A 24,872-nucleotide genomic window follows, 5' to 3' on the forward strand; every position below is an offset into this window, starting at 1 on the left:
TGTGAGGTGGATCTCCACAGATTTCCAGTCCATCCACTGTGTGAGGTGGATCTCCACAGATTTCCAGTCCATCCACTGTGTGAGGTGGATCTCCACAGATTTCCAGTCCATCCACTGTGTGAGGTGGATCTCCACAGATTTCCACTCCATCCATTGTGTGAGGTAGATCTCCACAGATTTCCAGTCCAGCTCGGCAACTGCCGGCAGCACTTGTTGGAACTGTTGGAAGTTTCCTAGAACTGACAACTGTTGGTGCCACCTCATCGCTGTTGGTGCCACCTCATGTCTTGCAACATTCCTCCCCTCCCTTTCACACCTCTCCTCTCTTCCTCTGATGACTTTTCTCCCTCCCTTACGTGTCTTTAACAGCAGCCCCAAAAATTCGGCTAATTATTCTCAATTAATAACACATATAAAGCAAGAAATAATTGAGTAATTAACTATTAATAATTAACTATTCACTTAAATTACACACCTGAATGAGCTGCGGTACCACCAAATTGTCTTTGGATATCATGTAATTAGTTGAATGGTGTCCAACTGCACGCAATTAGGGTGCATATTATTTCAGGTTAAAAACCCCTGTCTCTGGGAGTTCCCAAGGTTGGTTAAGCAAATTCGTTATATATTCTTATGACACAAAAAACATTGTTACGAAGAAGGAACATTCACTTTAAAGTAAATATAAAAAATACAGACAATATGGCACAACTGTGAATCTGTCTAGAACAAACTATTTTAAACAACTGAGAATTTGGGTGAGAATGGCAATAGTCAGGTAGGACACCTAGAGGCTCCTGGCGAAGGAGTTCTAGTCTTCCACAGTTGAGCTTGGAGGTACTGGTCATATTGCAACAATAGACTTTTACATGTACATTAGAACATTTTAATGTACCCATTCATAGGCACTACAACACTTACATTTATAAGATTTATCTTTATACTGTCCATATTCCCATTTCTACATTATTTAGAATTGCTTCTAGTCACTATTGTTATGTAGATTTTGTATTTTCTGTTATTATTTTTACCTTATATGTTTCTTAATTACTAAAATGTCTCTTAGCTATTTGGGATTAGTAGGACCTGATAAGTATAATATCAAAGTATGGCGCAGACAACTGTCGTCTAATAAGGACAATAGGTTTAAGTAAAGCAGAATGAAGTACATGGTGGAGAAAGCCTAAAACAGCATATATAATGTACATTGAATATACATAGAAAGCCATCAGAGCATTTGAAATGTTCCTCTGATCAATATGATCATTGATCAGTGTTGCTGTTTGAGAAGCCTTACGGCTTAGGGGAAAAACTACCTTCAGAGAGTTCACCTCTGTACAGTGCTCTACAGTGGCCCCTCAATGGGCCGGTGGCAACAGAAAGTCTTGTTGAGACAAATATCCACATTCGGCACAAACAGGGGAGGACTTGGCAACCCAGCCGAGCTGCCTCCTGCAAAGGTTTCTTCCTAGGTTTGTCCAAGCCAGTCTGCTTCAACGTCTTATTGCTTGCTCTTTCGAGGGTTTTAGGCAAGGAATAAGCGCTTTAAGATGTAAAACTGCTTATGTGAAAAAGGGTTCATTGATTTGATTGGTTGATCCTACTGTAAACATCGCTGTTCTACAAACAGCTGAAATGCACCTTTTCGTCATTTGAGAAAAATATTGTGACTTGGAATCTGATCCTCTCAGTATACATTAAGGGTCTACATGTTTACCTCACCTAAGCACGGAGAGGATGAGTTTACCATCTGCCAGGATAACATAGAGACTGGGTTTCAGGAGCCCCAAATGCCAGCCGACTTCCTAAATCAAATGTTGGCCAATAGCCCTTCGTAGGGAAAAGAGTGCCATTTTGGAGGAATTTTGGTACACTCAGTGTTGAGCCAAACCTGTAATGGATTTTTAGTCCATTGTCTATTTAAACAGAGAGTTCAGCCTGAAGAGGATCCTCCTAAAATCCCACTAACAGAAAGGAAAGCCTAGCTTAGCTTAAAGAAAAACACTCTTAGACCACCAGGGTCTAGGGGTCATCCATCCTGCCCGGGGTCAAGGAGTCATCCATCCTGCCCAGGGTCAAGGGGTCATCCATCCGACCCGGGGTCAAGGGGTCATCCTTCCAACTCATGGTTAAGTGCTCAAATCTGGACTCTCTGACAAGATCCTCCTCCTGCGCTTGTCGACTGTCATTTACAGGGACCTTAACTGGGGTCTTAACTGGGGACCCTAAAGTGGGTTGTCAGATGCTGCCCCACCCACCCGCAGACAGCCGGCCCTAAATATCTGTTACCATGCAACCAGGCAAACGGAGGGATGCTGTTTGAGGCGTGTTGAGATCTAATAAACAAACCGGATCTAGTTTAGGCTGCGGCGTCGAGGTCTAATTCTCACCAATTAAAGCGGGCCGTCTCTAATTTGAGCAGCATTGTGATGGGTGTGTAAAGGATCTCTCTTTCATGTTGGGGCGGGTGTACAGTAGGCGTATGAATGTGCACTGTAATAATTGCCTCGGTGCACGTCTGATATAAAGCCATGTTTGTGTTTGAGTCAGGAGGCACCAACTAAACACGTGTCTGATCTATCGTGCCAGCCACTACAATATAGGCCTGCAGTAATAATGGTTGGGTTTGAAATATTCCTGTAATTTTCCCAAATTGTCCAGGTTTTCCCAAAATCCCGGTTGAAAGATTTATTGTGAGAAATTGTTGGTATTTCGGTAATCCTGCGACTTTGATTTCTGGAAAACACAGGACCTTCAGGAAACAGACACTCTCTGTGTTTTACCGTAACCTAACACTACAAATAGTGAGATATCTAGGCTGCCTTTGTATTAGCGAAAACACATTTTATAACCTCAGAGGGGAAACCAAGTGTAATGCTTCCAGCCTAAACAGTTTGTCTTCAGGAAGCTACTCAGCACCTTCCCTCAAATCAAGGCCAACACTTGTGGCGGTGAGACCACTGGTTTCATAAAACCGAAGACAATCACAAGGTTGTGTCCCACATGAAAAATCTACTGGTTCCTTTTATAGTGGACTACTTTTGTTTAGGTAACACCTTCTCTCTTTCCCTCTCTCTCTCTGTTTCCTCTTTCTCTCTATCTATATCTCAGCCTCTCCCCCTAAATCACTTGCTCCCCATACCTTCTCTCTCTCTCTCACTCTAACCACCTCCACCCACTCAGTGGTTTAGGTGAGGGAGGGGCCGCTTTCCAAACAGATTTCCTTTGTCTTCACTTTGGCCTCAACATCCTCGCACAAGCTCACTTGAACAAACACACTATACTTTATTCGGTTGGACATAACATGTAATGTACCATAGGATGTAACATAGAATATAATAAATGATGTAATGTAGGGTATCATGTTGTATGTATTGTAGGATGTAATGAATAATGTACTGTAGGACATAACTTGATATACTGTAAGCAATAATGTAGGATATATTGTAGTATGTATTTTAAATTTGAACTAAGCACTATTTTTGTTAACGCTCTCTGGAACCACTTTTCAAACGTTACAGTATATATCTGGATGTTACCTATTGAATCTGATTACATGTTACCTCCCGGATTCATTTCAAATCTGGTCTTCATACCATCAGCTTTCAATTTGTTCATTTTCCCCTGTCCTTCCCCTATAGCTATTCCCAGAGTTGTTTGGGTAACTGAAAACGTGTTCTCAGTCAACCTACCTGATATAAAGTTTACATTAACATAAAAAAAACTTACAGTACCCCAAAGACATATCCTAGTCACACCTTCAAACACATTGGTGGAGAGCTTTGTATACATTCACTTTAAGTCACATCATAACTAGACGTGTCAGAGAATGTGTTACTGTCACAGTCATCTTTACACATATAGTTTGTGGTCCAAGATAAACAATACTCTAGATGCTCCAAAATAAACTACACCACTGCTTCCTGACCAACCAGGCCAAGGTGTCAGAAGTTCAATGTAGAGCACTAAATAGGGAATAGGGCCCTAGTTTAAACTTGTGCACTAAATATGGAATAGGGCCCTAGTCTAAATTGGTTTACTAAATATGGAATAGGGCCCTAGTCTAAACTAGGGAACTAAATGCCAGAAGTTTGCCCTCCTCCCATCAGGTCTCTCCGTTCTCGCACCAGCAGGCTCAGGAACAGTTTCTCTCCATCTTCTGTAACCCTGTTGAACTCTGTGACTTCGCATCACCAACTATGACCACCCTCTACACTACTGGACTAGTCTGCTACGATTTTTCAGTTTACATGTCACTGCTGCGATTCCTGTGTTTCAGTTGCACGTGCTACCTTACTCCTTCAATTTGTGTCGATTGCAAATTCAGAATCCCATTTGAGAATTTTTATCTCATAGGGCCCTTGTCTAAACTGGTGCACTAAATAGGGAATTGGGCCATTGTCTAAACTAGTGCACTAAATAGGGAATAGGGTCCTAGTCTAAGATAAATGGATGGATAGATGTGTATTATAATTGTAATGAATTCAAATGTACTCATATGTAACCCATATACTGTAAGATTATGCAAATATACAGCTCCGGAAAAAAATCAATCAACTTTTTGGGAAAGGAAAGAAAAAGATGCAGTGGTCTCTCAATTTTTTCCAGAGCTGTATTAACAGTGGTAATTAAACTGTGAAAAAGTCAGCCACCCTTTCGACCAATGAGAATAAATGTTTAATTTATTCTAATGCTAATGGAAAACAAATCGTTGTGTTTATTATTGGAATCATAAAAGGTTTCACTTCAGTGAACACAATATAAATGTCTTTACTTTGTTAACTTTTTATTGCACATTATTGTGTGAAACAGTGGTTATTCTTGACAAACTTGATATTCTGGGGTTCACCCAACATATTTACTTTCTGTATTTAGGAAATGTAACAGGATGGAACGGCTCATTATGTTTTTATTTTAAAGGAAATTGTAAAATGACTCTTGATTTTAAAGGAAGACAGAAAGGATGCAAGCAATCAATGAGTTGACAGCAGTAACTGGTCTGGGTATCAGATGATTTAAACCAGTAGATTCATGTCATGTTGTAAAATGAACGATCACATTGTATTAAAGTTATTTGGCATGCATTAAAACGCAGTACGGACAATAACAAAGCATTATTTCAGACATGATCAGATAGAAGGAAAGATCACAGCGAAAAAGCCAGGTCCGATTACTCTTCAAAAAGAGAGAGAGAGAGAGAGACTGAGAGAAAGAGTGCTAGAGAGACTGAGAGAGACTCAACCCAGGAGGCAGGAACCAGAGAAGACAATGAACAATTGGTCCTCAATTCCTTTTTTAAGCAACCAAGTTATTAGGTTTTAAAATATGATTTGTTGACCAATAGAATTACTATAATCTCCAAACATATAGCAGGCCTCTTTAGAATGTAACCTTTAGAGGTGTGAACAGAGGCTGGTCAGAGCAGAACAGCGAAGCCTGTATTTCCAAGAAAGAAACAGCACCCCTCAGATCACAGAGAAACACAACATTCCAATATATTCCACTGAGTAGTTACTGTCTCTTGAGAAGTAAATGTTCTGTAGTTTTTGTACTGCCCAAGGCTTGAGCAACTGTCCAAATGCCCAGCAATTTGGGTATCAACTTTTTGACCTTTCTGTAGGATGGATGGATGTGAAGCTTGCTTTGGCTCAGAGGAAGACATGCTTGCAGGGTAAGGTCGGACATGTTAGCACAGTGAAGGAATGTTTGTTATGTTTTAAACCATCCCCAAACATCAGACTTTAACCTAAACACTCAAAATGAATTCCTAAACTTAACTGTTAGTGTTTTTATTTTAGTGACTATTGTCCATCATCAACTTAAACATTTAACATTAGTTTTCTTAAGTCTAACTTAACATGAGAGTTTCTTTTTAATGCTTAACTGAATCTTAAAGGTTGTCAATTTAATGTCAACCTCAGAGGTTGTTGCGTAGTTTGACTGGCCACGTCAAAGGAAAGATTCCGTTTCATTCTTGCGCAGTTGAGCCAACATCATGCCTAGAAATACAGACATTTGTCACAACATCACCCATGGATTTAAGCATAGATTAATCCAACCTTAGTGTAGAGTCCATTCTCAGAGACATGTTAAAGTGTAATTTACATGTCCATGCCACAACAGCTCCCCTAGATTCATAAGATTGTTATGAGAGCTGGGTACAATACAATACAACTTTACCCACATTTTTTTTTTGATCACTGGTCTATTTTGCCGCCCCAGGATTTAGTCTCCTGGACATAAATGTATGCAGCTCTCCTACAAATCAGTGAGACAGCTCTCCTACAAGACAGTGAGACAGCTGTCCTACAAGGCAATGAGTCAGCTGTCCTAAATGGCAGTGACATAAATAGTTGTCCTACAAGGCAATGACATGAACAGCTGTCCTACAAAGCAGTGCGACAGCTGTTCTATAAGGCAGTGAGACAGCTGTCTTACAAGGCAATGACTTAGACAGCTGTCCTACAAGGCAGTGAGACAGCTGTCCTACAAGGCAATGAGTCAGCTGTCCTAAATGGCAGTGACATAAACAGCTGTCCTACAAGGCAATGACTTAGACAGCTGTCCTACAAGACAGGGAAGCAGCTGTTCCTCAACAGGGCTCAACATTTCAACCAGTCACAATTGCGGTTGGTTTGCATAAAATTTGTTTTTATAAATGTCTGTATAAATTGCTTTAAAGTGTTGCATTAACAAGGCGGGCCTATTTCCAAACAACCCCATCCATCTGCACTGTTCAACCTACCTTGATTTAACGATAAAGTAACTTTGAGCTTGTTACATTTTTAGATCTAATATTTAGTAGTGGTAATGCTTCACACAGTGGTTAATATAACACAGTACCTCATTTTGAGGGTCGTTTTGGAGTAAATAATAAACCAGAAAGCAACATTTTCTAAAGTTATTTTGAAGTAAACCGCTTGTAAAAGTGAGCATGCAAGTGTGTGTGTGTTTGTGTGTGTTTCTGAAAAAAAACATGTTGGTAATACATTTGCGTTTAGCTGGCATGAACACTAACAACTTTCTCACAATTACAGAACCATTCTGCTTACTATAATGCAGACGTTTATTTACCTTAGTTGAATGCAGCAAAAGCATTTCAGAACTGATTCTACCACTCCCATCAGCAGTGACATCATCAATGGAGACAAGTGAACTAGTTCCATTGGCAGCCATACATGCCCAAAAGATAATGTCCTCAATCATAATGTAAATTGCTTTTATCTCCACACCTTCCTGATGGAGCTAATTTCTAATCTGTCACACTGTTGTTTGGATTTATTTCTTCATTATGGTCAGCATTACTTGGTCATCCCCTGGAGAGGTAATATGCCATTGCTGTTTTATTCTTCAAGTAGTTGCTATGGCACGCCTTATATTGTGGTTTCCATGACAAAAAAATGATAACGGTCTAAATAGGACTAAAAGTATAATAATTAACATACTAAACTGAGTTGCTAAGCATTCTGTTTTTTGTTTTTTCTTGTTTCACCATTCTAATAATACACACTTGCAGACAGTTTAATCACCCCAGACTTCTGATAACACTGGAGACAACATTAGGGACCGCTATATACAGCTCTGGAAAAAATTAAGAGACCACTCCTAATTCTGCTTAAATCACCATCTCTACATGTATGGCAGCCATTCCATTCCAGTGTCTGTTAAATTCCAACACAGGCACAGCTCATTTTACTTAATGAGGTACTGATTAGGTGATTACCTGAACCAAATCGAATTTAATGAGGAAAAGTATAAAAACCACTGCTGTGGTTATCACTATCCTCTTGCAATAGGGCCAGCTGGATGGCAAAAAGTGTTTAAAAAAACAGTGTAGTACCTCAAAGGTAATTTGAATAAAAAATAACTATTTGGCATGACAAAATTGTTGAAAAGAAAAGCTTTGAGTGAGGAAAAGAAGGGTTAAATTCTGGCTTTACTGGCAAAGGGATACAGTGAGCGTCAGGTTGCTTCCATCCTGAAAATTTCTAAGACAGTGGTTCATAAGAACAAGGTCAAGCAACGGACATTGGGCTCAACAAAGCTACTGACTGGCAGAGGGCGAAAACGACTGTCCACTGACCGAGATGACCGTCAACTCATTCGAATGTCACTCAACTACCATAGGATGACATCAAGTCACCTACAAAAAGAATGGCAAACAGCAGCTGGGGTGAAGTTCACGGCGAGGACGGTTTGATACAGGCTCCTAGGGGCAGGGCTGAAGTCATGCAAAGCTAGAAAAAGCCCTTCATCAATGAGAAGCAAAGAAGAGCCAGGCTGAAGTTTGCAAAAGACCATAAAGATTGGACCATAGAGGAATGGAGTAAGGTCATCTTCTCTGACAAGTCAAATTTTCAGCTTTGCCCAACACGTGGTCGTCTAATGGTTAGACGGAGACCTGGAGAGGCTTAGAAGTGTCTCGCACCCACTGTGAAATTTGGTGGAGGATCGGTGATGATCTGGGGATGCTTCAGCATGGCTGGAGTTGGGCAGATTTGTCTTTGTGAAGAATGCATGAGTCAAGCCAAGTACAAGGTTATCCTGGAAGAACACCTGCTTCATTCTGTTCTGACAATGTTTCCCCACTCTGAGAATAGGTTTTTCCATCAGGACAATGCTCCATGCCACACAGCCAGGTCAATCAAGGTGTGGATGGAGGACCACCAGATCAAGACCCTGTCATGGCCAGCCCAATCTCCAGACCTGAACCCCATTGAAAACCTCTGGAATTGGATCAAGAGAAGGATGGATGGTCTCTAGCCATCAAACAAAGCCGAGCTACTTACATTTTTGTGCCAGGAGTGGCATAAAGTCACCCAACAGAAATGTGACAGACTGGTGGAGAGCATGTCAAGACGCATGAAAGTTGTAATTTAAAACCAGGGTTATTCCACCAAATATTGATTTCTGAACTCTTCCTAAGTTAAAACATTAGTATTTTGTTGTTGAAAAATGAATATGACTTTGTTTTCTTACTACCAGTTGTTATTTTCTACAAATATATACTCTAAATGACAATATTTGTATTTGGAATTTGGGAGTAATGTTGTCAGTAGTTTATAGAATAAAAGAAAACCATTCATTTTACTCAAACACATACCTATGAATAGTAAAACGAGAGAAAATGATAATTTTGCAGTGGTCTAAATTTTTTCCAGAGCTGTAAACATCAATACAATCAGGCTGGATCAAGTCACATAAAAATAAGTGAAATGGAGTGTTAACAGAGAGGAAGAGAAGGATAGAAAGAAAACAGGGATAAGAGAGTGAAAGACAGAAGGAGTAAGAGAGTGAAGGAAGGAAAACAAAAGACAGAAGGAGAGGAATAATTCAGGAGAGGAAATTAGATGCAAGGGGAGAATGAGAGCGATGGAAGGAGAAAAGGAGAGGGAAGGTAAACTATGGAAAGCACCGAAAGGCTGATGAAATAAAGAGAGTAAAAAGAGAGTGTTAACATCTGTCCACTCTATAAGGTGCTGTCCTTTCAGAGGAAGCAGATCAGAGTGAAACTTGTGTGTGTGCTCATCAAATCAGAGTGTGTGTGTGGGGGGGGGAGGGGGGGTTGGGGGGGTGGATCAGAGTGGAGAGAGTGAGGGTGGGACAGAGAGTGCAAACAGTGAAGAGACTGACTCAGCGACCGGAGGAGAACTGAGAGAGGCAGAGAGAGAGTATAGGACAGAACTCATTCTTCTACCAGAGTATAGGACAGAACTCATTCTTCTACCAGAGTATAGGACAGAACTCATTCTTCTACCAGAGTATAGGACAGAACTCGTTCTTCTACCAGAGTATAGGACAGAACTTGTTCTTCTACCAGAGTATAGGACAGAATTAATTATTCTACCAGAGTATAAGACAGAACTCGTTCTTCTACCAGAGTATAGGACAGTACTCGTTCTTCTACCAGAGTATAGGACAGAACTCGTTCTTCTATCAGAGTATAGGACAGAACTCGTTCTTCTACCAGAGTATAGGACAGAACTCGTTCTTCTATCAGAGTGTAGGACATAACTCGTTCTTCTACCAGAGTATAGGACAGAACTCGTTCTTCTACCAGAGTATAGGACAGAACTCGTTCTTCTACCAGAGTATAGGACAGAACTCGTTCTTCTACCAGAGTATAGGACAGAACTCGTTCTTCTATCAGAGTGTAGGACAGAACTCGTTCTTCTACCAGAGTATAGGACAGAACTCGTTCTTCTACCAGAGTATAGGACAGAACTCGTTCTTCTACCAGAGTATAGGACAGAACTCGTTCTTCTACCAGAGTATAGGACAGAACTCGTTCTTCTACCAGAGTATAGGACAGAACTCGTTCTTATATCAGACACGAAGTGAGCGAGGAGGGTGACATTAGTGTAACACAGCAAAGCGTTCTTTCCATACTTCTTGGTAGAGGTCGACTCAGGCACCACCCCAGTCTGAGAAAGGGAGGAGAAAGGTCGGAGAAAAGAGAGGTGGGCTTCACCTTTTCACCTCATGAAATCAGAATTTGCCAAGAGAAGCAGCGCAATCGAAGGAGGCAGAGGTCTGGAGGTGAAGGAAGGGGTGAGAAGCAGGGGAATATGAACGATCTGTGCAGCATCAGTGGACTGGATCCATTATGGGTGAGTGTCCCAGGAGAGAGTAAGACAGGCCATTAACCTGTGTCCAAAACAAGAACCCTTTTCACCCATTTTCACAGGGTTGTGTGTGATGAAATACTGCTGAGTATGTGGAAATCAACGGCACTGGGGAAATGTCAATGATATTCCTGGAAACTTTAATTCAGGAAACACCACAGGAAAAGACGGCATCACGAATTCCTTGGAGCTGTGGTTGTCACGTCAGTTTATTTAAAGTAAATGAGATCATTAAAATATCATATCTGTAGTCAGTTAACTCTGCATGTGTGTGTGTGTGTGTGTATGAGCTAGTGGTCTGGTGTGTGTGCTAAACTGCCAGGTCTGTTTTTCTGCTTCAGATAAATTCTGGAAAGTCATGTTTTGAACTTGAATTCCAACCTGAATTCCAATGAGTCACATCTCAAAAGTCCCAGAGACTGTCTCTCCTTCTATTAAGATGAGTTCTCCTCTCTCTCTCGCTCTCTCTCTCTCTCTCTCTCTATCATCAGTCAATACTTGCCTTTCCAAAGCTGCCGGACCCCTTTGACTCTTTATCTCGGTCTGTCTCCTCTTTCTGTCTCCCATGCACACATCTGTGCACGTACACACACACATACACAAACATCTAAGTGAGGGTTTAATCAGACTTATCGACAAAATCACCAACAGCTAGCTTTATCAGTTAGACAACAACTCTCAATGTAAATGGCTTTAACTCATTGACAAGACATTGTGACGTAATCATCCAGGTCACAGTAATCAATGACACAGGTCTGTCCTGTTTCACAGATCAACCTGTTTACTGTAGCAGATCCTTCACCTGTTTCTAAATAGTCAGTCAGTGACTTCAGCTGTCGTCTGCTTGACAATGATTAACTTATTCTAAGCATCCCTTGAATGAAAACAATGATTAACATATCCTAAACATTCCTTAAAGGAAAACCAGGAGCCTTATAAATATGAGTAAAGGAATCAAGTCATGTATTTTGTCACCGTAGCACCGTAGATGTTTATCAAAGCATATTGGAAGATATTTTTCTTTTATCAAGCATACAATCAATACAATATGTGTCTGGAAAACCTCAACATTAGCAGTAGTACCTTTGACCTCTGACCCTGGCAGACCACCAACAGAACACAAGCAGCTTCCGAAATTGTGACCTATTTCGTAGTGCACTAGATAGAGAATAGGGTGCCATAAGACCCTAGTCTGAAGTATTGCACTAGATAGGAAATAGGGTACCATAGGACCCTGGTCTGAAATAATGCAATAGATAGGGAATAGGGTACCATAGGGCTGTAGTCTGAAGTATTGCACTAGATAGGAAATAGGGTACCATAGGAACCTGGTCTGAAGTAGTGTACTAGAAAGGCAATAAGGTGCCCAAGGACCCTTGTCTGAAGTAATGCACTAGATAGGGAATATGGTACCATAGGGCTGTAGTCTGAAGTAGTGCACTAGATAGGAAATAGGGTACCATAGGAACCTGGTCTGAAGTAGTGTACTAGATAGGGATTAGGGTGCCCAAGGACTCTGGCCTGAAGTAGTGTACTAGAAAGGCAATAAGGTGCCCAAGGACCCTTGTCTGAAGTAATGCACTAGATAGGGAATAGGGTACCATAGGGCTGTAGTCTGAAGTAGTGCACTAGATAGGAAATAGGGTACCATAGGAACCTGGTCTGAAGTAGTGTACTAGATAGGGAATAGGGTGCCCAAGGACTCTGGCCTGAAGTAGTGTACTAGAAAGGCAATAAGGTGCCCAAGGACCCTTGTCTGAAGTAATGCACTAGATAGGGAATAGGGTACCATATGACCCTGGTCTAAAGTAGTGCATTAGATAGGGAATAGGGTGCCATAGGGCTGTAGTCTGAAGTAGTGCACTAGATAGGAAATAGGGCACCATAGGAACCTGGTCTGAAGTAATGCACTAGATAGGGAATATGGTGCCCAAGGACCCTGGTCTGAAGTAGTGCACTAGATAGGGAATAGGTTACCATATGACCCTGGTCTAAAGTAGTGCATTAGATAGGGAATAGGGTGCCATAGGGCTGTAGTCTGAAGTAGTGCACTAGATAGGAAATAGGGCACCATAGGAACCTGGTCTGAAGTAATGCACTATATAGGGAATATGGTGCCCAAGGACCCTGGTCTGAAGTAGTGCACTAGATAGGGAATAGGGTCCCCAAGGACACTGGTCTGAAGTAGTGCACTAGATAGGGAATAGGGTACCTAAGGACCCTGGTCTGAAGTAATGCACTAGATAGGGAATTGGGTGCCCAAGGATCCTGGTCTGAAGTAATGCACTAAATAAGGAATAGGGTCCCCAAGGACCCTGATCTGAAGTAGTGCACTAGATAGGGAATAGGGTGCCCAAGGACACTGGTCAGAAGTAGTGAACTAGACAGGGAATAGGGCTATTTAAAATGAACATAAAGAAAACATATACATGCAGAAGAAGCTACTCTCATTAATAAGAGCAGCTTCTGCTGGGAATTCTGCTGCTGTTGATGAAGATGATGTCCATGCGCAAGGGGCACATAAGGTGCCACACCTGGCATGTTAATAGAAGAGTGTCTTGTGGAGTCAGCATGGTTTAAAGAATACACTACTATGTAGGCAGAGTTGGGGAGTAACGGGTAACAGTTAATTCGTTACATGTAATTACAGATTATTTATTTCATTTACATTTTGAAAATCCATGGCATGGTAGCCCTAATAATCGCAGGTTATGTTTGTGCGAGTAAAACCTATTTGTGTGCGGATGTTCACGATTGCAGACGTGCATTCGCGTGCCTGGGTTTTCTGCAACGTTTTGACAATGTTGGTGGTTGTGGAGCAAAACATCAGACTACTGTAAATTTAGTGTACTCGAGAAAAGCTACGGATTTCTTGATTTTTATATACAATAATGTCAATACCTTGTTGAGAAATAGCCATTTATTGCCAAAAGGTCTTCAGTTGGTTATAGGCTATTCCTATTTGTTTTCTAATGCCTCTTAATATAAAAGTTTAATTTTGTTAGAATTATGAAGCTAGCGATGTTTTTATTTTGTTCTTAACTAAGGTGATTTACTGATGTTTGTTTTCTTTGGTTACCTATACGATTTAAAAAAACAGCTATATCATGTGACTCTTACAGCAGCGAGCAAGCAGAAAGAAAATGAAGTCTGCAGTGTGAAACCACATGCCATGAATCAATCAACTTTATGAAGCCTTTTTTACATCAGCAGTCGTCGCTAAGCGCTTATGCAGTTACCCAGTTTAGAAACCTCCAAGAGCAGGTAACAAGACATTGTTGCACAGAAACGCGCTCGACGGACGACTCCAAACGTCACAGTATTTTGTCATGTGCTATTTATATAAGTTGTATGAATAGTAGATATTCACGTCCTGTCAATTACGCCACATAGACCCTGTCCTTAGTTGAAGCCGGCCTGTCATTGATATAACGGCATGGTCAGTGCGCTCCGCTATGTTTGTACTATAGGCGTTAGCATCCTGTAGATAATGTACGGCGTGTAAAGGCAGCCTTGCCCAGATGGAAAGCTGGCTTTTTGTTAACCACACCGTAGTTAAATGGTCCCACTCAGCCTCCCTGCAAGTTACATGTAGGTGACAGCTTTCAGTGGATTAAATGTCCCGCACGTTGTGTCACAGTCATACCACTCTCTTCCTTTTGCGTACATATAACACGGGTTCACACAATGTTGTTCTATGCATACGCCAAAGACCTTTTTTGCGTGCAGTTGAGACACGTTCTCCTACCATTAATAATAATGGTCAATAAAATCTTTCATTGACATGCACCAACTGAAACCTATTTGACGTCACCATCATCGAGGCACGGATTTCCCGAAGATTGACTAATCGTTTAAAAGCCGTAGATTTACATTTTTCTTGAAAGAACGTCAAAGGGTAAAGGTAAAACGTTAATTTCGAACCTGTGTTATATGTACGCAAAGAGAAGAAAGTAGGTTGGTATTCGGCATCTCTGCTCCAGAATGTTGCTACCAGGCAGAGTCTAGTGAAAGTTAAAGCGAAATATCACCAGCAAACTGTGATATAACGCTTTTGCATTATACAATAAAATGTACCAAGAGATGGACAAAGGTGATTTCTCTTTTTCTGAATTGTTCTGTGGGATCTTTCTCTAACAAATCATATATTAAATTATATAATTTTGTTTCCCCGCTAGCTGTTAATTGTTCAAGTTCATCAACTGATTTTTATTCTGGTCTTAAGAATTGAAATCAGCATGACACCTGTTGAATTGAATAGTAAAAGGTTTTGAAAATAAAATTGTAATTGTTCCCTGTTGGCAGTGAGAAGGCTGTTTAACATTGTTCCTATAGGCAGTGAGAAGGCTATTTCACATTGTTCCTATAGGCAGTTGTTTCACTGGACAGTGAGAAGCTGTTATTTCTCAGTAGAAGCCACTGTGAGAGAATGTGAATGTGTTTATGTCAGCAGATAGGTTGTGTCTGGTCTTTGTCTCTGGGTAAACAGCCGGGCCTAAAGTAATATTCCAAAAAAATCTGCTCACTAGAACTACATGTTATAACTGTACACTGGAGCCACACACTAGAATCCAGGGTTGGGTAGGCTACTTTTTAAGTGTAATCCATGACAGTTACAAGTTACCCCTTCCACATTTGTAATCAGTCATTGCAATGAATCCAATAACCCTTGATCTTCCAGAATCTGACTTTTTATCTGAACATGTAAGAATGTGTTAGCCTATTATGTCATTTGTGTTTTATGTTTTTTATTGCCTCAAAACATTGTTGAAAAATAATTGGCAATTTCTCGAAAAGGGTATTGACATTGTTGTATATAAAAATTAAGATATCAAATCAAGAGAGCTTTTTGTGCGTACACTAAATCTGCAGTAGTCTGATGTTTTGCTCCACAACCACCAACATTGTAAAAACGTTCCAGAAACCCCAGGCACACGAATGCATGTCCGCAATCGTGAACATCCGCACACAAATAAATGTTACCTGCGCGAATGTAACATGCGATTATTAGGGCCACCAGCAGGGGTGCCGAATGGGGGAGGGGGGAGTTAGGACGATTCTAAGGGCCCGTGACTGACAGGGGACCAAGAAAATATTAGAACATTAGGTAAAGAAAAATCTATTATTAAAACATTAAATTATGAATTAAAACATTAAATATTACCCCATTCTATTTTCTTATTTTTGGCGAAAAGAAAACATCCAGAGGGCCTCTGTATTGTGCATTGCGCACCCCCACCATCCACATGAAATGGTTTGGTCCAGTCTCCAAACCAGGTGGAAACGGTACTTGCTAGCAGTTTTGCCAACTTAGTGACTTTGTCGCTATATTTAGCGCATATTCAGACCCCTCTAGAGACTCTTTCAAAAAAGCGACAATGACAAATCTAGTAACTTTTTCTGGTGTTATTGGAGACTTTTGGAGACTAACATGAAAGCACGTATTGTTCTTACGCTTCTCAATGAGCAGCAAGTGCTGCCCGTGGGCCCCCGTCCCAAAGCACTCACAGACGGCCAAGTCCTCGTGCAGCAGTCCCTCCCAGCTACAGTCAGAGCAGGAGAACTTCACCCCTCCGCATCCAGAGACTGCAAATGAATCACACATGTGGGAAGCCGCTGCTGGCTGATCCCGCCCTGGCTAATTGGACAACAATCTATGCCCAGTATTTAGTATATACGGTAGTGATACTATTCCCTGTGCACTCACACACTATATTAAACAACCGCACACCTCTAAAGGTGCTTTGGCTCCCACACTACTGTATGCATTGTGCCAATCCCCTCAAGCACCCTCCCGGCGCATCTGGGTGGGGCCCGATATTATCTATTTTCAGGGGGCCCCAAATCTCTGGCCGCGCCCCTGGCCACCAGCAATGGATTTTCAAATTACAAATTACAGCTATAAACTGTGATTATACACCTGTACTGATTATACACCTGTACACCTGTAGCTTAAAGTCAATGTCAGCAGCCAATGATAACCAATGAACACAATTTTCTGAGATGCAAAGCAAGCAGAATCAAATGGCCTACCTGTATGGAGTTGAGGTGGCTGCATCAAATGCAAATCACCATCCTTTGGCAGAGTACTTCCTGACACACATTTCCTCTTCAAATATCTTGATAAATTCCATATAATGTTTTATCTTGAAGGCAGCACCATGTTACAAAAACTGGAGAAAATTAAATGAGCTCTTCATTGGTCACTAATCTAGTTTTGCGGGCCCACCTTTGCATGCATGACTATCACACACACAACCGAGACGTGCTATTGTTATTTGGGTTCAAATAACAATGTTTTTAAAACATTCAATAAAATAATTAACATGCAACGTATTTCGCACACCTTTTATTTTTCAGTTGTAGTAATATAAGAAGTTATCATATTTTTAGCCGGACCGCGTAAGTGGAGCCGGCCTAGAAACGTGAATGTCTCATACTGAGTCCGTCCGTCACTGACTGACTGACACTTGTTAAATAGTGTAGTGGTTAGAAACGCAGGCTACGGAACGACAAGTCCCATGTTTGACTCCTATAGCAGTCAACACACATGATGCCTGAGGTTCAGGACAGACAGAATCTTCGTAGGCTATAACTTTGTGTAGCTACGTAGTAGGAAGCCTAAAAGGATTTGTTCAGGAAAGACAAACACTTTGCTGCCTACATGATTCTCCCGTCTTTTCACTTGACAAAAAAGTCAATTATAAATATATCGTCACCTATATTGATAGATACTCAATGTCATTCATGAATGGCTAATTAGCTGTAAAAACGGACAGTGGTAAAAGAGGATTTGTTCAGAATAAACAAAAACTTCACTGGCTACAACCTTCTGTAGCTACGGGAAGCCTAAAATGAAACTGTTTACTGTAGTGATGGCCAAATGAGGCTTCATTAGCATTATTTTAGCAGCAGGATATTATGCTGGCAGCACTCAGATTTTCATTATCACAATAAAAGCCATCATTGACATTTAGAAGGCCATATAGTATGTAAAAAAAGAACAGACAAGAACAACAATGGAATGGACATTAAACATAAAATGACAGACTAGATTGACAGACTAGATTGTTAATTATATCGCCTTATATAATTCAAGGATGGCTTTGAACTAACTGAGTTAGTGCTGCTAGCATAATATCCTGCTGCTAGAAGAACGGCCATCACTAGTTTACTGTGAAATTGTGACTATTTCTGGTGGATTTTTTAATTATGTCTTAGCATTTAGGATAGTCAAACACTTTGCTGGCTATACGATTCTCTTGTCTTTTCACTTGACTTAAAAGTCTGTTATCGTCACCTATACTGATACTATAGTTATTGTATCGGTGTCATTCACGAATGACAAATAAGCTGTTAAAACGGCTAGGGGCAAAAGCCATACAGTTATTAGATGCTATTTGTGGTGGAGGTAAACTTAATAAGAAACGTTACTAAGTTTAACACAATGCGTAATGGCGTCTAGTGACATATTACAGGCTAATATGCTTTTAAAACGGCCAGTGGCAAAAGTCATACAGTTCATAGATACTATTTGTGGAGGAGGTAAACTTCATAAGAAACGTTACTCAGTTTAACACAATGGTTAATTGTGTCTTACGAAATATTAAAACTTGACGTGATGATAATGCATGACAACATTATATAATGTCAATATGCTATACTGATACCCGGCAAATGGTCAGCTCTGTGGTGTTGTGGTTAAAGACACAGCCTTTCATGTGGGCGACCTAGGTTAGAATCTTGAGAGGGCAGCCATGATCAACACTTTCTATTGCGGGGCGGCTGAACTAGGCTTGCCTGGTTTCCTGTTTTAAAGTATCTGTAATCTGAATCCAATATTTTGGTTGGTAACAAAACGGATTACAGTTACTGTTTTTTTACCAACTCTGCCAGAACCACACATTAGAATCACACACAAGAACCACAAACCGCAACAACATGTGGAGAAAGAGAAAGGGTCAGGAAACTTTCTGAAGCCATTGTGGATTAGTAACTGTAAGTTGGTAACAATAGCTTTGTAACTGTGACTTGGTAACTGAAGCTTGGTACTGTAACTGTAGCTTGGTAGTTACAGATGGTCACTGTAGATGGTCACAGTCTCTTTGTAGATGTATGTATCTACAGAGTGAATGAAAGGCCGGACAAAACCTCACAGAGACAACACACACACACACACAGGATCACACACAAACTCACACAGAGAGAACACTTATACAGAGAGAACGCACAACTCTTAGATACAATTCATGGAAATACAAGCACACTTGCATAATATACACACACACACAAACACACACATACACTGAGCCTCAGTATCTATTCCATCTGAATCACTTCCTGAAAATGTAGTGGAATTGGATTGAGAGCGAGTCATAGACACACACACACATACACTAAGCATTGAGGGTCAAAAGGAGAGAAGAGAGAGAAAGGGTGGAGAGAATGATTGAGGGGTAGGGAGATCGAGAGAGAGAGAGGGTTGGGAGTGAGGGAGGGAGAAGGGGGAGTCACTGAATTTTGGCCTGGCTTTCTAACCTCCCCTCAGACTAACGTATTGAAAATAACACAGGCCAATCGGCATTTAGTTGAGTGGGGATAAAACTCCCAATATAAGAAACTCTTGGGTACAGTTGTGCTCAAAAGTTGGCATTACCTTGGAGAATTGGTAATATATGTACCATTTGTGAAGAAAATATGAGTGAGCAGGCAAAACATTCAACTGGAGGCCATAACAGAATGGCACAATCATAAAAAAAATCATAGCAACAAAGAAAAAGTTTAAATGACCCCGGTTCAAAAGTCTGCATACCTTTAGTTCTTAATATTGTGTATTGCCCCCTTTAGCATCAATGACAGCATGCAGTCTTGTAATAGTTGTCTATGTGGCCCTGGAGTCTTACAGGTGGAATACAGTGGATATACAATGTCTACACCCTCCTGTTAAAATGCCAGGTTCTTGTGATATAAAAGAATGAGACAAAGATAAATCATGTCAGAACTTGTTCTACCTTTAATGTGACCTATAACATGAACAATTCAATTGAAAAACAAACTGAAATCTTTGAGGGGCAAATTTTTGCCCAAGTCAGATTGCAAGAACATCTCCTGTGCACAGCCCTCTTCAGATCACCCCACAGATGTTCAATTGGACTTTCTCTCTCTTCTCTCCTTTTGACCCTCAATGCTTAGTGTATGTGTGTGTGTGCGTGTATGACTCGCTCTCAATCCAATTCCACTACATTTTCAGGAAGTGATTCAGATGGAATAGATACTGAGGATACTGAGGCTCAGTGTATGTGTGTGTTAATCTTCTTCTGGTGAAGCTATGCTTTGGTGGTTTTGGATGTGTGCTTTGGTTTGTTGTTGTACTGAAAGGTGAACTTCCTCTTCATCTTTAGCTTTCTAATGGATGCCTGAAGGTTTTTTGTGAAAATTGCCCGGTATTTGGAACTGTTCATAATTCCATCCACCCTGACTAAGGCCCTGGTTCCAGCTGAAGAAAAACGGCCCCAAAGCATGATGCTGCCACCACCATGCTTCACTGTGGGTATGGTGTTCTTTGGGTGATGTGCAGTTTTGTTTTTGCGCCAAACATACCTTTTGGAAAGGTAAACCAAAAAGTTCAACCTTGGTTTCATCAGACCATAACACATTTTCCCACGTGATTTTGGGGGACTTCAACCGGGCTTGGATGTTTTTCTTTGTAAGAAAAGGCTTCCGTCTTGCACCATACCCCATAGCCCATATATATGAAGAATACGGGAGATTGTTGTCACATGTAGCACACAGCCAGTACTTGCCAGAAATCCCTGCACTTCCTTTAATCTTGCTATAGGCCTCTTGGATGCCTCCCTGGAAGTTTTCTTCTCATCTTTTCATCAATTTTGGAGGGACGTTCTTGGTAATGTCTCTGTCTTCTGTCTCTGTCTTCACTGTGTTCCATGGTATATCTAATGCTTTGGAAATAATTTTTTACCCTTGTCATGACTGATATCTTTCAGCAATGAGATCCCTCTGATGCTTTGGAAGCTCTCTGCGGACCATGGCTTTTGCTTTGAGATGCAACTAAGAAAATGTCAGGAACATCCTACTAGAACAGCTGAACTTGATTTGTAAATAATTAGAGTCACTTTAAATGATGGCAGGTGTGTAATGACTTCTATTTAACATGAGTTTGAATGTGATTGGTTAATTCTGAACACAGTCACATCCCCAGTTATAAGCGGGTGTGCACACTTGTAAGGTATTGTATTGTAAGGTTTTTATGTTTAAAAATGTTTTATGTTTATGTTGTTTAAAAATGTTTTCATGTTCCCCCTCAAAGATTTCAGTTTGTTTCTCAGTTGAGTTGTTCACATTATAGGTCACATTAAAAGTGGAAAAAGTTCTAACATGATTTATCTTTGTCTCATTGTTTAACATCATAAAAACCTGGCATTTTAACAGGGGTCTGTAGACTTTTTATATCCACTGTAGCTGCCCATTTATCTTGGCAAAATGCCTCCAGGTCATGCATTCTTTGGTTGTGAACCGCATGTTTGGGATCTCCCCAGAGTGGCTCAATAATATTAAGGTCAGGAGACTCTGATGGCCACTGCAGAACCTTCATCTTTTTCTGCTGTAACCACTGGAGGGTCAACTTGGCCTTGTGTTTAGGGTCATTGTCGTGCTGGAAAGTCCAAGAACGTCCCATGCCCAGCTGTCATGCAGAAGAATGCAAATTGTCTGCCAGTATTTTCTGATAACATGCTGCATTCATCTTGCTATACATTCTCACAAGATTCCCCGTGCCTTTAGAGCTCACACCCCCAAAACATCAGTGAGCCACTACCATCCTTCACTGTGGGGATGGTATTCTGTTCACTATACAGACACACATAAATATATATATATATATTTATATATATATATATACACACCGATCAGCTATAACATTAGAACAACCTGCCTAAAATTGTGTAGGTCCTTCTTGCCTCCTTCCCATAGTGCATCCTTGTTCCATGTGTTCTCCAGGTGAGCAACACACAGCACCCAGCCATCCATGTGATGTTAAAGGGAAAGTGATTCATCAGAAAAGGGCACGTTCTTCCATTGCTCCGTGGTTCAGTTCTGATGCTCACGTGCCTTTTGTACTGACGACTGCAGACCGGGAACAGCCCACAAGAGCTGTCGTTTTGGAGATGCTCTGACCCAGTCGTCTAGCCATCACAATTTGGCCCTTGTCACAGTCTCTCAGATACTTATGCTTTTTTCACTTTTGCTTTTTTCACTTTTAGGACAGAATGTTCACTTGCTGCCTAATATATCCCACCCACTGACGGGTGCATTGATAACGAGATAATCAGTGTTATTCACCTGTCAGTGGACATTATGTTATGGCTGATCAATATACATACATATATATGTGTGTGTATGTATACATATATATATAATATATATGTATGTATATACACTCACCTAAAGGATTATTAGGAACACCATACTAATACTGTGTTTGACCCCTTTCGCCTTCAGAACTGCCTTAATTCTACGTGGCATTGATTCAACAAGGTGCTGAAAGCATTCTTTAGAAATGTTGGCCCATATTGATAGGATAGCATCTTTCAGTTGATGGAGATTTGTGGGATGCACATCCAGGGCACGAAGCTCCCGTTCCACCACATCTTAAAGATACTCTATTGGTTTGAGATCTGGTGACTGTGGGGGCCATTTCAGTACCGTGAACTCATTGTCATGTTCAAGAAACCAATTTGAAATGATTTGAGTTTTGTGACATGGTGCATTATCCTGCTGGAAGTAGCCATCAGAGGATGGGTACATGGTGGTCATAAAGGGATGGACATGGTCAGAAACAATGTTTAGGTAGGCCGTGGCATTTAAACGATGCCCAATTGGCACTAAGGGGACTAAAGTGTGCCAAGAAAACATCCCTCACACCATTACACCACCACCACCAGCCTGCACAGTGGTAACATTGCAGTTTGTTGCGTATGTTTACGCCAAATTCTGACTCTACCATCTGAATGTCTCAACAGAAATCGAGGCTCATCAGACCTGGCAACATTCTTCCAGTCTTCAATTGTCCAATTTTGGTGAGCTCGTGCAAATTGTAGCCTCTTTTTCCTATTTGTAGTGGAGATGAGTGGTACCCGGTGGTGTCTTCTGCTGTTGTAGCCCTCAAGGTTGTGCATGTTGTGGCTTCACAAATGCTTTGCTGCATACCTCGGTTGTAACGAGTGGTTATTTCAGTCAAAGTTGCTCTTCTATCAGCTTGAATCAGTCGGCCCATTCTCCTCTGACCTCTAGCATCAACAAGGCATTTTCGCCCACAGGACTGCTGCATACTGGATGCTTTTCCCTTTTCACACCATTCTTTGTAAACCCTAGAAATGGTTGTGTATGAAAATCCCAGTAACTGAGCAGATTGTGAAATACTCAGACCGGCCCGTCTGGCACCAACAACCATGCCACGCTCAAAATTGCTTAAATCTCCGTTCTTTCCCATTCTGACATTCAGTTTGGAGTTCAGGAGATTGTCTTGACCAGGACCACACCCCTAAATGCATTGAAGCAAATGCCATGTGATTGGTTGATTAGATAATTGCATTAATGAGAAATTGAACAGGTGTTCCTAATAATCCTTTATGTGAGTATATATACACAGTATATATACAAAGTATATATCTTTTTTTGTGACAACACTGAAGAAATGACACTTTGCTAGAATGTAAAGAAGTGAGTGTACAGCTTGTATAACAGTGTACATTTACTGTCCCCTCAAAATAACACAACCCACAGACATTAATGTCATAAGTGTCAATATTTTCACCAGAGCTTCACAGGTTGCCACTGGAGTCCTCTTCCACTCCTCCATGACGACATCATGGATGTTAGAGACATTGCTCTCCTCCACCTTCTGTTTTAGGATGCCCTGCAGATGCTCAAAAGGGTTTTGGTCAGGAGACATGCTTGGCCAGTTCATCACCTTTACCCTCAGCTTCTTTAGCAAGGCAGTGGTCGTCTTGGAGGTGTGTTTGGGGTCGTTATCATGTTGGAATATTTCCCTGCGGCCCAGTCTCCGAAGAGAGGGGATCATGCTCTGCTTCAGTATGTCACAGTACATGTTGGCATTCATGATTCCCTCAATGAACTGTCGCTCCCCAGTGTCAGCAGCACTCATGCAGCCCCAGACCATGACACTCCCACCACCATACTTGACTGTAGGCAAGACACACTTGTCTTTGTACTCCTCACCTGGTTGCCGCCACACATGCTTGACACTATCTGAACCAAATAAGTTTATATTGGTCTCATCAGACCACAGGACACGGTTCCAGTAATCCATGTCCTTAGTCTGCTTGTCTTCAGCAAACTGTTTGTGGGCTTTCTTGTGCATCATCTTTAGAAGAGGCTTCCTTCTGGGATGACAACCATGCAGACCAATTTGATGCAGTGTGCAGCGTATGGTCTGAGCACTGACAGGCTGACCCCCCACCCCTTCAACCTCTGCAGCAATGCTGGCAGCACTAATACGTCTATTTCCCAAAGACAACCTCTGGATATGATGCTGAGCATGTGCACTCAACTTCTTTGGTTGACCATGGCGAGGCCTGTTCTGAGTGGAACCTGTCCTGTTAAACCACTGTATGGTCTTGGCCACTGTGCTGCAGCTCAGTTTCAGGGTCTTGGCAATCTTCTTATAGCCTAGGCCATCTTTATGTAGAGCATCAATTCTTTTTTTCAGATCTTTAGAGAGTTCTTTGCCATGAGGTGCCATGTTGAACTTGCAGTGACCAGTATGAGGGAGTGTGAGAGCGATGACACCAAATATACCAAATATATATATAGACTGAGAAACTGAGAAAAGTTAGAAGTCCATTCCTCATATCCCCCAGCACAATAATATTGCAGCATAACACCTTGGAACTGAGACGGGGAGGTCTGGTGACACTGTGGCCCTACCCGGGGGAGGCCCCGGACAGGGCCCAACAGGCAGGAAATCAATCCACCCACATTGCCAGGCATCAACCAGAGGGACAGGAGTAATGTGTTCAAATTGTTTTGTTCTAGTTAGGATTCTAGCAGCCGTGTGCAGCACTAATTGAAGTTTATTTATTAATTTGTCTGGATAACCAGAGAGAAGAGCATTGCAGTAATCTAGTCTAGAAGTAACGAAAGCATGGATTAATTTTTCTGCATCAGTTTTTGATTGCAATGTTTCGAAGATGAAAATAAGCAACTCTT

General features: G+C 41.2%; 1 protein-coding gene across 3 annotated transcripts in view; it reads left to right on the forward strand.

Annotated features, from left to right (window-relative positions):
• Window positions 1-9,651: 9,651 nt before the first annotated feature.
• Window positions 9,652-24,872, forward strand: part of LOC105008983 (multidrug resistance-associated protein 1) — a 52,342-nt gene continuing 37,121 nt past the window's right edge. For all 3 annotated transcript variants that reach the window (XM_020051299.3, XM_013135858.4, XM_020051300.3), the window contains exon 1: window positions 9,652-10,610. In XM_020051299.3, coding sequence (XP_019906858.3) covers window positions 10,569-10,610 — 42 coding nt within the window. In that variant the 5' untranslated portion in view covers window positions 9,652-10,568. The remainder of the gene's footprint in view (window positions 10,611-24,872) is intronic.

The sequence above is a fragment of the Esox lucius genome, chromosome 11, assembly GCF_011004845.1.
Source record: "Esox lucius isolate fEsoLuc1 chromosome 11, fEsoLuc1.pri, whole genome shotgun sequence".
In the NCBI taxonomy this organism is placed as follows: domain Eukaryota; kingdom Metazoa; phylum Chordata; class Actinopteri; order Esociformes; family Esocidae; genus Esox; species Esox lucius.